At 39.2% G+C, this 16,944-nt stretch overlaps 1 protein-coding gene across 1 annotated transcript in view; it reads right to left on the bottom strand.

The window, feature by feature from the left end:
• Positions 1-16,944, bottom strand: part of LOC124596265 (dynein axonemal heavy chain 7) — a 1,038,560-nt gene that overhangs the window by 411,576 nt on the left and 610,040 nt on the right. Inside the window, 1 exon segment of the mRNA XM_047135340.1 lies at positions 11,044-11,202. Coding sequence (XP_046991296.1) covers positions 11,044-11,202 — 159 coding nt within the window.

Below are 16,944 nucleotides of genomic sequence, written 5' to 3'. Positions count from 1 at the left end.
TTCCTGTATGATTAATCTAAGTTTGTCCCAATTCCTAAACAGAATTTCTGCACCCACCTCCAAAGCTAGAGATGGACAGCCCACTCCTGAATTGATTCAAAGAGACAGATCCTTCTAAAGAGTGGACAATGGGTGATTCAGAAATAATGAATGGTAGCTCATATGATTTCAAAATGTGTCTCTGGTGGCTGCAATGAGTGGGATAAAAATTCTGTGGTAGGCTGCTGCAGCGGCACCCCAATCCATATCCACAAAAAAACGTTTCCGAAGCTACAAAAAATGTGTTTTAGACCATGTGCAAATGTGGATTTGCCTACCTTATTAGTACATGAAGCTTTTCTCATCCACAAAAACTGAATATAAAGGAAGCTCAGTTTTTTTTTTTTTTTTTTTTTTTTTTTTTTTTTTTTTTTTTTTTTTTTTTTTTTTTTTTCCAATTTATTGCTGTTGTGCAGCGCCCATTCAGCTACCTCAATAGTAATACTAATTAGGATGATATGAAAGTAAGCATAACACATCACTGAATCTCCAAGTAGAAAAAAATCTTCAACCCAACTGGGAATCGAACCCAGGCCCTTTTGCTTCATATTCAGCTACCAAGCCAAACAAGACCAAAGGGCTGCAGTAGGACACATTAAGGTGGAAAACACTTCCAGCATCATGTTTCCACTCTTGATTTCAAAAGAACATCTCAAGTTTCAGAAGCTCAATAAATGTTTACATACTTTTCAGTAAGTTGTTATTTCTTATCCTCTGACTTAGAATTGCATTCGGAATGTGTTGGCAGCGATTATAAAAGCTGCTGTGTTCGGCCATTGTGCAATCGGAGCATATCGCTCAGTAATTGTTACCAATTTTGGTAATTTGTTGTCTTTCATTCTTGTGACATAATCCTTCCAGTTATTTCTGTGTTCTTTAATCTGCTCATTTAAGTTTTTCACTCTCAGTTCTTTTCTGATATCTACATTCACTCTACTGTGAGACACAATGTACCCAACAACTCATCTTAGCAACTGGGCTTCTAGTGCTTGTATTCTGATGGGAATGAGTGTTTCTGCTGTGTTGTCCAGGCAAGAGCTTCAAGGTCTAAGGATCAGTAGTTATTATGAGCAGTAGTGGATCAACAATAAGTTTGACCATTTGGACTGCAGCTTCATCCTGTACAGTAAATGCTGAGCTGAAGGATTTTTGACAGCATTGTCAGCTCAAGAAAGAATTTTTCACGTTTACCATCCTTTACATCCATGAAATAATCATTAAGTCTATGTTTTATTTATGGGTCAATGAAGGTTATTGATAAAGTCTGGTTTAGTACCTTGGTTTGGACAATGGTATCAGTTGCAGCTTTACTTAGCTTACTCTTCCCCAGATCACGCCATCTTTTTCATAGAGCATCTGGTCTTTGTTTTAGATTAACGTATAGCCATGTCTTAGTTATCATATCTCTCACATTAATTGACTGTGTTTGCTTTCTGCTTGTAATCAATTTTATTTTCGAGGGTAGGAGGTCATTTGTAAATCCAACATACAGTGTCTCTGAGATTCGTGAACTGTTTTAGCTCTTCGGCTAGGCAAGATGCAGGTTTTCCCTTCAGGTGTCTGATCTTTGGGGGAGCATATTTATTCTGTAATAAAGTTAGTTTGGTAAAAAATCCATGAAGTTCATCTTTCATGTCCAGGAATGATATGGAAGTCATCTCCCAAATTATCTCTTGCGCCTCCACTGCAAGTTCATGTACACTGATACGCTTAGCCTCTGTATTTTGGCACAGTTTATTCCTTGCATATTTTAGAGAGTAAGTCCCGAAAGTGATGCTCTGAGCTGATATTCCAGGTATGAATTTCTTTGCTCATGGATTTCATTGGCAAATGTATGTATGGGGGCTGACTATAAGCTGCATTATGGGTAGGTGCAAGCTGAAATACTGTTACATTTGGATATGAAACTACACACTTGAATTTGCACATTTTCTTAAGAGACTTGATATTTATGAACATATATTTGACTTGTCTATCTTCATTACTAATGGATGTGAGTAGCACGGTCGATAATAAGTGAAAGTGTTAGTATGCCACTACTCTGCCTGCTCATCTGTTACTTCTGTGGAGTCTTCGGACAGTGGAATCTATTTTTAGGGAACTGGAGTGCCTGCTTGGCTTGAGCCATGTGCCCACGTTCATTAGAAGGACGACACAGATGTCGAAATTCTTAAATATATGGCACAGATCATCGAAATGAGTTGGAAGTGATAGTCAACTATGCTCTACAGTAACAACAGACACTCTGGTAGAACCAGTGGCTGCATGAGTAGACAAGTTCATAGCTCCTAAAGCACAGGCTTTAGAGATCACCTGCACTGCTTTTTTCCAGCCTTCATATGCACCATTATCCTGCCATCTCTTGTTCACATGCTATGTAGTTGATATTCGGATATCACATTATTTTTATCTTCCAGCAGTGAAATCCTCACATATTGTCAGGCTTGTCTTCCTGAGTACCTTAATCACTATGACTGTTTCAGACCTTTTTATACATGATACAAACTTTTTGACTGTGGGTCTAGGTTTTGCAGATTACAAAATTCTATATCCAACTCTATAACTTCTCATAATAGAAAGTTCTGCATGCATATTTGTTCTCACTTTAAGCTTTTATGATTCAAAATGGCTGAGTTAATAGTAAATACTTTAATTTTGTCAGTGTACTTTTCAGTGCTGCACAACAATATGTCATCCACATTGCCTTTGCCTAGAAGAATTACGAGTCATATTTGGTACCATTTTAACAAAGTGGAAGAAAAAGGAAAATTCCGCTATTGTCGGCAGATAATTACCCAGGCCACTGGCTCATCATCACACCTGAAGAGACATATAAGATCGAAGCATTCTACAGTACCCCTGGAATGATGTAGGTCAGGAAGCCGATCAAATTCGCCATCAATCAATACAGGAATTCGAGAAATAATTTCTTGTGAATCGTCCTTGCTGATATCTGCTAACACCTAAGGTGAAGGTATGCTCCCAGAAAGGCATATTGATTCTCAAGTTGTATCCAGTTCATGAGTGTCATCAGGTTGTGGACTAGGCCCTCATTTATTTCCTTTTGTGGTGCCCACACTGTCAACTGCCTTTCATTTAGAACAACCAATAAGTAACTTTTTTTAATATTATAAAGTCGCTCACATTAAATAAAAGTGTGGCATTAGATGTAAAGCTTTTAAAAATGATTTGCAGAGAATACCATTCTTTCTCTACAGTTGAAGAGAAAGAATTTGATATATGCTTTGCCCAAACTATAATTAATCAAGTCGGAAAACATTGTGAAACTCTTTAATGCCCAATTTGCAACATGAGTTATTTTAAAAAATTAAAAATGATTTGACCACTGCAAAGGCAATTTGCGTTACATCTGATGCATGGATGAGTATAAATAACATTAGGTTCTATGCACTCACTGCAGATTTCATAAATGAGAAGAGTGAACTAAAGTCATATGTTTCAGAGTGCTCACAGTTTCAAGACAAGACACATTGCTGAAAACATCTCAAACTGGGTAAAGTCTTTTATCCCAAATACAAAATCAATTTTAAAATCACTTCCATAATAACAGAAAATGTGTCAATATGAAATTAACTGCCATGCTTCTGAAACTTCCACATAGCTTATGCTTTGCACATTCTTGAACCTCACTGCGCAACATGCAGTTCAGAAGTCCATTGATGAGGTCAAATGAGTTGTTATGTTTCTTAAGGAGAGACCATCTGCTTTAAGCAAACTTTCTGAAATGCAAGAAAAACTAAAAGAGGACTGACTGAAACTGAAACAAGGTGTCCCATCCAGATGGAACACTGTTGCAAAGATTTACTTTAAATAAAGAACCCATAATTTCTTGCCTTACTATTTTAGGTGGAAAATTGATCACCTTAAACTTAAAAGGTACAGACTGGGAGATAGTGCAACAGGCTTTACAGATTTTGGAAGTTTTCGATGAGGTAACCAAAGAAGTGTCCTCAGAGAAAACAGTTTCACTTTTAGAAATGAAAATCTTGCCAAGATTGTTGGAATGGCAACTAAAATCTTTTAAAGACAAAAATAAAGAATATCCTCAAGAAATATTCATTGGTTGATAATTTGCTTAAAGGCTTATCTCCAGTACCGAAGTGATTATTCAGGCAACATTACTGGACCCCTGATTCAAAGGCAATGATTTTCAGATGAAAAAACATTTCAGGAATGCTACTTGAAGGCTACTGTGAAAATGGAAATGTTGGTTGTTCAAAAACAACAACAACAACAAAACAAAGCTCTTTTCTCAGCCAATTACCACCACAACACAAGAAACATTCTCAATCTGGGAGGAGTTCCGTGAAACTATTAGTCAGCTTCAAGCAAGTCATGACCCAGAAAGTGTGGAAATTGTTGAACTGGACAAATATTTAGTGAAGGGATATTTGCGTAGAAATAGAAATCCGTTAAACTGATGGGCGACAAGAAAATTGCTGTGGCTTGTGATGCATCAATTGGTTCTAAAAGTATTATGTATCAGAGCAACATCAGTGGCCTGTGAATGAATATTTTCAAAAGCAGGACAAATGTGCAATAAGAAGAGGATAAGACTCATGTTGACTAAAATGGGTCAAATTTTATTTATAAATGACAATATTGATTAATTTTTCCTTTATGGGAACATACATCATAATACTGACTGTAAATGACTACTGCAGATACACTTCAATACAGTAGTAATAATTCTTTTTTTTTTCACTAAAAGTCTCTAAATATAACAACAGTTTTCAAGTTTGCAAAGATGGCACTGCATGGTAAAACAGTAAATGAGAACAGCTCTGATAAATGTGCATGTAAAAGTGTTAACAATTGTAAGATGTGCAACAAAAAGGTGATTAAATGTATTCGGTGTAAAGGCTGTCAACGCTGGTTCCACGAGAAGTGCGCAAAATGAAGCATAAAATTTGTAAACGAGGACTACACATGGACTTGTTTCATGTGTGTTAGTGAAGCTGTGGAAAACAAATTTAGAAATGCCATCAAGGAAAAAGACAAAAAAATCAGAGTACTTCAAAGTGATTTACTTACTCTAAACAACAAATACGCTACTCTGAAGAATAAGTGTATATGTGGTGCAGAGGTACAGCTTCAATACAAGGAACCAGGTGTAAACAAACCAGACTCCTTCTCGGTAAGAGAAGACGATTTCTTGATTAAGGAAGATTATGGACATAAAGAAATGCCGAAAGAAGTCTTCTCAGCATCGTGTAAAAATGATTCTACAAAGAAGATACAACAGAAGAAGAAGGTGAAAATATTTGGTAACAGTCACGGTCGCAACAAGGCATTGTAAAGCCTGGTGCCAGTTTTGATAATGTGATTAAAAGTGTTAACAAAAATTGCTCAGAACTCACAAAAAAAGACAATGTGGTGATAATAGGAGGTGCAAACAACGTTTACAGAAATGAGGCCACGGCCTTTGTTAAGAAGCTGATCATAGTGCTGCAGTTCCTGCATTTAACAAACGTAATTGTAACAACACTCCCACAAAGGTATGATCTTCTGGACTGGTTGTGTGTTAACGAAGAAATTTGATGAATTAATTAATAAGTTAAAAAGTTTTTGTGCCAAATTTGTAAATGTAAAGCACATAGATATTGATACTTACGAAAGAAATGCCATGGAATGCATCACAACAAACATGGTATGAAAAGGTTAACTGCGAGCATTAATGATGCACTTGAACAGATATCTCATGATAACAAAAACAGACCTGTTATTGCAATGGAAGCTCCTTCACAGGGAAACTAATACAGTGGACCAATTCCTATGGAATTAGAACTAACAAAGAGAGGGACCATACATTAGCAGTAAAGACTCACATAGGTGTAAACTTTGTTGACAGTTTAATAGATACTGTAAGTTCTTCAGTCAGTAAAAATAGCTTCATAATGCACTCAAATATAGGTGGTGTGTCGGGAGAAATGAGGAACAAACTATATGACTTAGAAATACTCTTGGGGCAAATAAACTCTGTAAAAGTCATATGTCTGAATGAACATTGGCTTAAATGGGACAATGTCAAGCTGCTAAATTCACTCTCAGGGTGCAAGTTAGCATCGAGTTTTTGCAGAAAAAAGGGGTATGGGGATCATGTACATCAGTTGAACAAACACAAAACTTTGAAGCCAAAATGACTTTCGATTGTTTAAATGAGGAACAGGTATTCGAAAGCTGTTGCATTGAGCTGTCTGAATACAGTTTACTAATTGTAAGCATATATCATGTCCCGAAATATTGGGCTACTAGGGCATTTCTAAAGAAATTTGAAACTCTGCTAAGTAGGTTTCAGGTAGGGAAACTGTATAAAAAGATTTTAATTTGTTCTGATTTTAATATAGATATAAGAGACAAAAACAATTTGTTACCACCCTGAAGGATTTGTTGGCTACAAATGGCTTAACACTAAATTTTACTGAGTACACCAGGGTAACAGCCACTTCTGCCACAAGCATTGATAATATAGTGAGCAGCAAAAATTATGGGAATACAGAAAAACATGAATTAGAATTAGGAATATCTGATCACTCAGCACTTTTTATGTCATTGCCATAAATAGACAAAACATATAGGCCCACAGTAAAATTGGTCAGAAATTTCAGCCAGCCAAATATACACACATTTATCTTGAAATTAAAGGAAACCCACTGGACCTTCAGCAACCAGTGTTCAGTAAACAATAATTACAACACTTTCATATCTGAATTCAAGAACATTTTCAACGAATGGTTTCCCCTCGTATCAACAAGTGATAAATGCAATAAAAGTAACACACGGATTACGGAAGGTATCAGAATCTCAAGTATTAGAAAGAGGGAAATGCATAAGGAAGCAAAAACCAACCATGATGCTGAATTTATTAGAAAGCAAAAACCAACCATGATGCTGAATTTATTAGGTACAAAATCAAATACAAAAAAATATTTGATCGGGTAGTTAAACAAACAAAACAAATGGCAAACAGTAAATATATAGCTAATGCCTCAAATAAATCAAAAGCAGTAAGGCAGGTTGCCAAGAAAGAAACAGGTACTGAAGAAACACAACATTTTAATTACAAACTAGAAATTGGTGGGAGTACTGTTACTAACAATCAGCACATCTGTGAAAAATTTAATAAGTACTTCACAACCACAAACAAAATTCATAACTTCTTGCTTCCACAAATAAGGCCTGATGCAGTACTGCAAGAATCAAGAGAGTTTAAATTTACTGCAGTATCATGTCAGGAAGGAGCTAACATCATACAATCCCTAAAAAATCTTAAATCTATGGGCTGGGATTAAATTCCAACAAATATCATAAAGGCACGAAGTGACAGCATTGAACCTCAACTCTGTAAAACAATAAACCAATTATTTGATGAGGGCTGCTTTCCAGACAGACTGAAATATGCTGAAGTCTGTCCAATCTACAAAAAGGGAAAACAAGATGATTTAGTAAATTTCCACCCAGTGTCTATACTCCCAGTTTTCTATAAAATAGTTGAACAAATATGTAATCAATCAGAAAAGTACAATAAAGAAGGTAATATTATTCTCAATAACCAATATGGGTTTATGAAGGGACGAAACACTTTACAAGCTGTAAATGAACTAATCTCTAAAGTAAGTAAATGCCTCGACAACAAAGTGTATCTGGTATTTCTTGTGGCCTATCAAAGGCATATGACACAGTAAACCATAAGCTACTGCTCCAAAAATTGGGTACCTATGGCTTCCATGGAAATTCTATAAGATGGTTTTCATCTTATCCCAAAACAGACACCAAAGGGTGGTGATACATCAAAAGGGAGAGAAAACTTGCTCTAGCTGGAAAGAAATACAAGCAGGAGTGCCCCAGGGCTCAATATTAGGACCACTTCTGTTCTTATATTACATAAATGACATGCCTAGCAAAGTAAATACAGATACAATGCTTTACGCAGATGACTCAATTGCTGTAGTCTGCTGCAAAAACACTGAAGAATTAGTATGGACAACGAAACAAACTATACAAGAACTTGAACAATGAATAAAAATTAATGCTATGAAATTAAATCTTGAAAAAACCCAAATCATACACTTCAGGACCAAACAAACTACTGAATGTATATCGCAGATAGAATATTCAGGTAAAGGTAAAGAACCGGCCACAGTTGATTCTTTAAAACTTCTTGGGATAACTTTAAATAAAAACTTGCAATGGACCAACCACGTGGACAGTTTACTGAAGAGATTAAATAGTTGACTTTATGCAATGAGGGTACTAAACAATGTAACAGATTTAATGGTGAAGAAAATTGTATATCACGCTTATTTCATAACAGTTACAAGATATGGAATAATTTTTGGGGGACTGAAAAGACAAACCTCCTTTGAATCTTTTTTTTTTTTTTTCTTTTTTTTTTAAAAAAAAAACCTCTTTGAACAGAATTGAAATACATGTTACCTTGTCACAGACTCACATTATATGAAAATACTCCATATTACATAGCTCTGAAGATCAGAAATAAGATAAGGTCAATATTTGGGGAATCCACATTCGAACCATTAGCATATACCTAAAAAGCAAATGTTATTATAGCCTAGAAGAATTTCTAAATGAATAAAAAGCAAATGTTATAGTTTAGAAGAATTTATAAATAGGAATAGGGAGTAAGGATACAAGTACAATTGGTGTACTTTCAAAGCCATATAGATACAAAGTATACACGTTCACTGTACATTCATGTTTATATATAGAATTACAGTTTGAATGGCGGTTTGTATTCCGTTCAGTACATCCATACTTCATATAGGTGTGTGAAGTCTATGGTAATGATTCGATGAGTTACGAAAAAAATTGCTCTGAGCACTATGGGACTTAACAGCTGTGGTCATCAGTCCCCTAGAACTTAGAACTACTTAAACCTAACTAACCTAAGGACATCACACACATCCATGCCCGAGGCAGGATTCGAACCTGCGACCGTAGCAGTCGCACGGTTCTGGACTGCGCGCCTAGAACCGCGAGACCACCGCGGCCGGCGAGTTACAAAAAGATTTAAAACATAATGATGTACTTTTATTATAATAAGCAATGTATGTATTACATATTTCCTGCAGTGTATAAAATACCGTAACAACTTAGGTTAAAGACTGACGAGTCACCAATGTTCTCAATCGAATGATTGTATAAAAACATGTCATGTGACAATAAAGTATGTTATCTTATCTTGAAATTTTTCTACTTGATAAAAAATATTTAGGTTTTTGTTGTACTATTTATAACTTCTGCTGCAGACAATATTTAAAACTTTTGTATCTGAAAATTACTAGGGACAAAATACAAATTTATTCCCCCTCTTTATACACGCTTTCAAAATAGGACCAAATCAGATAAAAATACAGCTTTAGTGGCCTGATTTAAAAAGGCAATGTACCTTCCTTTTACTTATTTTCGTGAGTGAATGATGAGTGCTGAATCAAGAAAAAAGGCTACTTCATTCCAGTGACTGACCAGTTCTGATCCAATCTCTGAATAGAGCAGTTTTGCCCACCTCTATCCAAAACACCTAAAAAATTTTGCACTTTGTTCAGTGGTGAGAGAAGGCCTCACTTCGAATTTGTCTACAATGCTGCATTATAAACTTCTTAATGTCTAAACCATGTTCACTGCCACATACATTGTGATAGATGTCAGCTGTGATGCTCTGCAGAGGCCACCAGCAGACACACAGCTTTGTGGCAGTCAACATGTTAAGAAGAGAGAAAAGGGAACTATTCCTCTATACATATGAATCTGTATAGCTTTGTTCCACTATTCACTTTCAAGAACTCCATCAATTTTTTGAAGTCATATTTCTCAATTTTCTAGGACTATCTAATGTGAGTGGATGAGTTTACGGTGCACATCTCGGAGGGAGACAGAATTGTTTATAATAAGACTAAAATAATATCTTCTCAAGTGAAATGAACAAACAGAAATAAAAATTTTGCTAACTAACCAAAGATCATAAAAACTTGTTGACAAGGTTTTGTATTTGGAGCAGTTAAAGCTTGGATAGATAACAAAAAACTAAACAGAAAAGTGTAAACACTCTGAAGAAATTTTGCCAAACTGAACTCAATTCTCTTTAAAGTAATCTTCTGGTGTGTCTGAAATTGAATGAGTGCAATTCATGTATTCTGCCAATTCTGATCTGGTTGTAAGACACTGACTTCATAAAACCTGTTCTGTAACAAAATTTTAGTCAGTGGACAAAGGAGAGTTACAGATGACTGGAAGGGACAGGAAAACACATAAACAGGTCAAAGAACAAAGTGAAGTGAAAGCCACATTTATGACTGTAATGAAAATGAAATGGAGATGGGCATGGCATGTAGCCAAGTGAATGGAGATTTGCTGAATGAATGAAGTCCTTAGTTGGATTCTAAGACATCGAAACTATCAAGGAAACAAACTAAGTGAAGGTTGATAGGTGACACTGGAAAACATGTATGAGAACTATCACACATATAATTGATGATCATAGTGCATTTATTCAACAGTGGCTATCAAATGGCTAATGGTCCCCAATACGATATTGCAGTTTAACTTCTTGTGAAAACTGAATTGAAATTGAAGACCTCTGCGAATCCTTTATCCAGTTCTTTTTGGATACTGCTGGAGAGGAATTAAACAGACCATTCTTTAGATTAGCAGTTGGGAAAAAACAATAAATAAATAAAAATGCACTGATGATCAAGTTTCTGATTGACTTATGTTTAAATGTGCATAGATTCTGATGTCTCTCTAATAAATATTGAGGAAATTACAAACATTAAATAGTCACAAATTCAAGAGATATATATTCAAGAAATTCTATGAAATGACATGACTATCTTGATGTCAGTAAGACAATCAATCATTACAAAAGCATCACTGTCTTCATACGTTCATATTAAAAGTGTTTCTAGGCTGACCTAAGAAAAATTTGTTATTCAACACTTAAAAATAACCTATGAACTGCATTACCTGGAACCAGTCAATGGTGCAGCAGTTAATTATTGCTGGAAACTTTCTAATGCTATTTCTAAATCCATCACCAATTGGGCTCATTGCAAGAACAATGTGCAGCTGGTCTCTTACAATTTGTACAAAAAGGTTGAATAGTGCCACTGGACTGCCATCGGTCTAGAAAGAAAATAATCATAGTACAGTAGAAAAAAAAAGTGAAGAAAATAACATAATATAGCAAAAAAAAGTGTAAAATACTGAGTTGCTATAAATTGAAAAGTACAGAAAAAAAGTGTATTGTATTTCAGGCAAATACACATGACCTTCAGATACACTATGAATTAAAAATGGGGCATGACAACCACAAAAATATTACATGATGAAAATGTAAACAAAATGCAAGGACCTTATTTTAAAGAGTTTAATAATAATAACAGAGATTTCAGTGCTGCCCATTTTCTTATAAAGTACTGCCCAAGGCCTTATTATACATAGTTAAAAAGAAGGTGCACTTCAAACAGCATTTGAGGGGCAGGACTCATAGTGAGCTGATCCTGTGCTGCTTGCTGCTGTTTTTTTGGCACACTACACTTGCCGTAGTGAAGCAAAATTCGTCATGTGCACTGTGTATTCGCAGAGCAGCAGAACTGTCATGTGAGGAAGCACATGACTTGCGTGTGCACAGAAAATTTGTTGTGGTAGGACCTAGGCGTGGTCCCTTTGTGGTGTGGCTGCAGTTGGTTTACTGGCAGCACGGAGATAGCGGCGGTCATGCTGTTGTTGTTTGGAGTTGTCTAATCCGCCACCAACGTGTGCCAGTCAGAAACTGCCACAGGGCATCGTTCCTGCTCCTCAAAGACTAAGGAAATTCCCACACCTGGGCCTGTGGCACTACCCAGATACCCGCATGCATTTTATGCTAGGGCTGGTGCTGATCAGAGAGACCTAATGGTGCCAACAAATGAACATCCAGTGCCCCTTGGCAGTGTCAGTCAGATCATGGTGCACAGCTAGTTACAGTACATGACATAGCTCCATGCAGTATATCAAATCAGACTTTCAAATCAGTGCGTTCAATTAACAATATACATATTGCAAACTTTAGGGAAAGCCTACAGCAGCTAGACTGGGATGAAGTGTATAAGGAACCCGATGCAAACATGAAATATAACTTACTTCACGATACATTTTTAAGGGTATTTGAAAATTGTTTTCCCAAGAAAATAGTTAAACATAATTCCAAGAAAACATATAAAAAACCTTGGCTAACTAAAGGAATAAGAATATCTTGCAACCGTAAAAGAGAACTGTATCTAACAGCAAGAGGGAGTACTGACCCCGAAATTGTTCATTATTATAAATACTATTGTGTGGTACTAAGAAACGTTATTAAAAAGTCCAGAAGCATGTGTATCATGTCTGAGATCAGTAACTCTGATAATAAAATTAAAACAATTTGGAATATTATTGAAAGGGAAACAGGGCAACCAAGAGCACAGGAAGACTTTAGTGCCACAAAACTGAATGACAAGTGTACTAACAAACAATCAGAAATTGAAAATATTTTCTATAATCATTTTTTAAATGTTGTGGAGAAAATAGGATCTAGATCTTCACTAGAAGAGGCAAGGCTACTAATAGAAGAGACCATACCTGTGCAGTTTGAAATAACTGTAATTCCACCAACCTCTCCCTCTGAAATCAGTAAAATAATAAACTCACTGAAAAGTAAAAGCTCTTACGGAATTGATGGCATTTCCAGCAAGGTACTTAAAGCTTGTTCCCCACAGATAAGTAGGATTCTCAGCGACGTATGTAATAGCTCTTTGGAGCAGGGTGTTTTGCACGATAGACTGAAATATGCCGTTGTGGCGAAGAAGAACGAACCCTCCACATCAGGTACCCAGCCTAAACAGAAGAGACACAAGATCCCTCCCATCATAGCTACCATCCAAAATGGCACTATGAAAGTAATCAAGGAGACAGCACTGATGTTAAAAGGTGGCCTGTACATGTCATGCAGGGGCTCATCACTAAAGTTTCAGGCATCCTCACATCCAGACTACAGAACAATAAAAGATTACTTTCAGAGACCATAACATCCCCCATCACAAGTATCCGATGTAGGAACGAGGCACATTCAAGGTAGTGATGAAAGGTCTTCCCCGTGACACAAATCCAGTGGAAATCAAGGTGGGCCTCATCTTCCACAAGTTCAAGGTCATAGAGGTCAAACAAGAAACGCATGCCTCTGACCCGGCAAAACCTGGAGAAGGTCGCAAGAAGCGCACGCCCTTCAAGGTCATTCCCCACCTTGACCAGAAAAACCACGAAGTGTACATGATAAGGCTTATTCTGCATTGCAGAGTCACAATTGAAAAATATCAGCAGCCTGAAGGTCCTGTACAGGGTCACCAGTGCCAGCAGCTCTTCCACAGTGCCGAAAACTGTAACCACTCGCCGAAGTTCATAAAATGCACCGGCCCCCATCCCAGTAACACATGTGCCGAGAAACGGGACATGCCAGCAAAATGCGCTCTCTGCGGCAACAGCCATCCGGCAAACTACTGCCGCTGCCCTACAGACTGAAGCTGTTGGTGAGCTGTCTCCCATGATCATCCCCACGAATTGCTATTGCAGCCGTGGCAATAACCACAAGCTCTGCTCCCACAGTACAGCCACAGGCACGAGCTCTGCTGCTGTCAAAAGCTGCAGACCGAAAATGCCAGGGCCAGACTCTTACCCATCACTTCCCCTACCACGCACCCTGATGGCTGTTGCCACCTGGCCACCGCGTACCCCACCACCACAGCCCTCCCAACTCCAGGGCATGGAGGCTGCTACCACACGGTCACAGTCTTCGCTCAGCACTCACCGGCGATGTTCCTTGATGAGCTGAGAGAGCTGCAGCAACTGTTTTCAGGATTCAGCATCATGCCCCTCTTTAACACATTTAAGGACATCTTGGCAAAGCTTCGAGCTCTGCCTGATGCCCTGACAAAATTCATGATTACTGCTGAAGGAGCAACAGCATTAATGGCATGCTTTGATGGATCCCCATAGGTCCACAAGAATAAAAATTGCAACATGGAACACCAATGGCATTAAAACCAGCAAAATCATTTTGGGAGACTATCTAGACTGGCATGCCATTGATATTATGTGTCTGACAGAAACACACCTGAAGCTCGACAACCGATTCGCTGTCAGAAACTACGCCATCCACCAGTTCGACTGTGGGACTGCCCAGGTGGCGGGACAGTGATATTGGTTAAGGGCAGAAGGTGCTTCTGATCCTTGGAACTCCCAAAGACTCAAACTATCAAGGCTGTAGTTGTAGAGATCAAATTGGCCAAAACCTTTGGCAAGATATTTCGGCGTACCATCTCCCGACTTCAGGTATCACTGCACAAGACCTTCAGGCACTGCTTAAGGGTGGCAAACATGTATTGGTGGGATGGGACCTAAATTCAAAACATAGAGCCTGGGGCTGTCGTGCGAGAATGCAAGTGGCAGGACTCTGCGGGGCTTCATCAAGCGGCATGCCGCCCTGAGTGTCATTGTCCCAGATGAGCCTGTGCATATTCCTGGCAATGCAGACAGAAAATTTGATATATTAGATATTTTTGTAGCAAAAAACTTGGATCTTGATGTGGCAGCCACAGTGCACTACGAGCTGGACTCCAACAACAGTCCTCTTGTGCTGGATCTCACCAGTGTCAAAGATGATGTTGGGAGAATGGCAAACACATAAGTAATCACAAACTGGTGGGAGAGCACATGGAGGAAAACCCCCCACTCCAGACAGAAGGGGACGTGGATGAAGCCATTGAGAAATTCACTGGCATCCTCCATGCCTGTACTCGAGCAACAAGTGTCAGGAAACCACTGATCGCGTTGCCAGGGTCCCCTGCCCCCTGACATCTGGGACCTCATAGTCACCAAACGCAGGAGGTGTAGGCTGTGACAAAGCTACCATGACCCAGCCAATTGCTGCCTGCTGTGGAGTCTAGAGGACCAGGTGAGGCAACGACTACAAGAGCACAGGAGCCGCTGCTGGGAGGAGAAACTAAGGTCCACCTAAGCAAACATATCCAGACACAAAATCTGGAAAATAAACTGACAACAGAATGATCCCACCAGAGAAAACAAGCCACTCCATGGCAAGAACAGTCTTGCATACGACGAACAAGAAAGGGTGGAAAAAAAGCACTCCGTCTTCAGGCCACAAGTGGCCCATCGGGACCATCCGACCGCCGTATCACCCTCAGCTGGGGATGCGGATAGGAGGGGCGTGTGATCAGCACACCACTCTCCTGGTCGTTATGATGGTTTTCTTTGACCGGAGCCGCTACTATTCGGTCGAATAGCTCCTCAATTGGCATCACGAGGCTGAGTGCACCCCGAAAAATGGCAACAGCGCATGGCAGCTGGATAGTCACCCATCGAAGGGCCAGCCACACCCGACAGTGCTTAACTTCGGTGTTCTCACGGGAACCGGTGTATCCACTGTGGCAAGGCCGTTGCCAAGAAAGGGTGGAAATAATGGCAAAATCACTGGACTCACAATTCCGGACTCTTGTCATCCACGATGAGGTGAGCAATAGGCAGGAGAGAATAGTTACTGGCCGAGTGACTCAGGTAAGAAATACGTGCCCAGTGACAGAGTTCAAGCCCATTAACAAGCCGACAATATGTGCACTCATCAAGCAGCAGGGTAGCCACAAAGCTCCTGGCCCTGACTGCGTCCGCACCCCACTCCTAAAACACCTTCCCCCTCCCACAATATCCTACCTAGCAAGCTTTTAAAATGCCTTCTTGAAACTAACATACTTCATCTCAGTGTGGAAAACTCCAAAGGTCATCACCCTATCCAAACCCAATACAAACTTGCTCCTTCCCAAAAGTTACAGGCCCATCTCTCTCCTAACTGGCCTGAGTAAAATTCTGGAATTAATAATCCTTTCACCTCTCCATCAATACCTGACTGAAAACAACATCCTTATGGCCGAACAGTTTTGTTTCTGCACTGAGCTCTCCTCTGTCCAACAATCCTTTGCTTGGTAGAACACGTGTCTGCCCAAGCCAAGGACACAAGCAACAGGTGTGATGTTCCCAGACATAGAAAAAGTATTTGACTGTGTCTGGCATGATTGCCTAATGTACAAACTTGGCCAGACAGGGTGCCCAGTTCATATAACCTGGATCATTGATTCCTTCCTTACAGGATGTCAGTTCTTTGTAAAGGACGGAGACAAGTCCAGGCAGATACCACAGATTGCAGCAGGAATCCCACAAGGCTCGGTTTTAGGTCCTGTCCTCTATACCATATACATGAATGACATCCCTAGACAGATAGGCAGAGAGATTGCGCTCTATGCGTAAGACACCGCCATATACAGAAGCAGTTGCAGCCTCCTCCTCACACACTGCCACCTCCAGCAGCATCTGCGCGAAATAACCCAGTGATGCAACCATAGAAAATTAAGAACAACCCTACAAACTGCCAAGCAATCTATTTCACCCCTAAAATCAAACTCCCAAACCATCAACTCACAATTGACGGCCATGAGCTAACTTGGAGAAGTTCTATCATCTACCTGGGGGTTGAAATAGATTGCCACCTAACATGGAACAGGCACCTCACTACCACTGCAAACAAGGGCTGCGCCATCTTCTGTAGGCTATATCCACTCCTGAAAGGCAATGGTATAACAATCCAGTGCAAACTCCTTCTTTGGAGCCAGCCCATACTTCCAGTCATCCTGTATGGCTCAGAGATATGGTCTATGGCATCAGACACAGCACTCTCCTGACTGCAACATCTCCAGCACCAAGTTTTCTGTGTCATCTCTGGTGCTAGCAGATACGTCCCCAACACGCACATAAGAGACTTCCTAGGCCAACCCACCATTTACA

Source organism: Schistocerca americana, chromosome 2 (genome assembly GCF_021461395.2).
Source record: "Schistocerca americana isolate TAMUIC-IGC-003095 chromosome 2, iqSchAmer2.1, whole genome shotgun sequence".
In the NCBI taxonomy this organism is placed as follows: Eukaryota; Metazoa; Arthropoda; class Insecta; order Orthoptera; family Acrididae; genus Schistocerca; species Schistocerca americana.
Note: the sequence above shows the minus strand (reverse complement) of the source record. Positions and strands in the feature narration are given on the sequence as shown.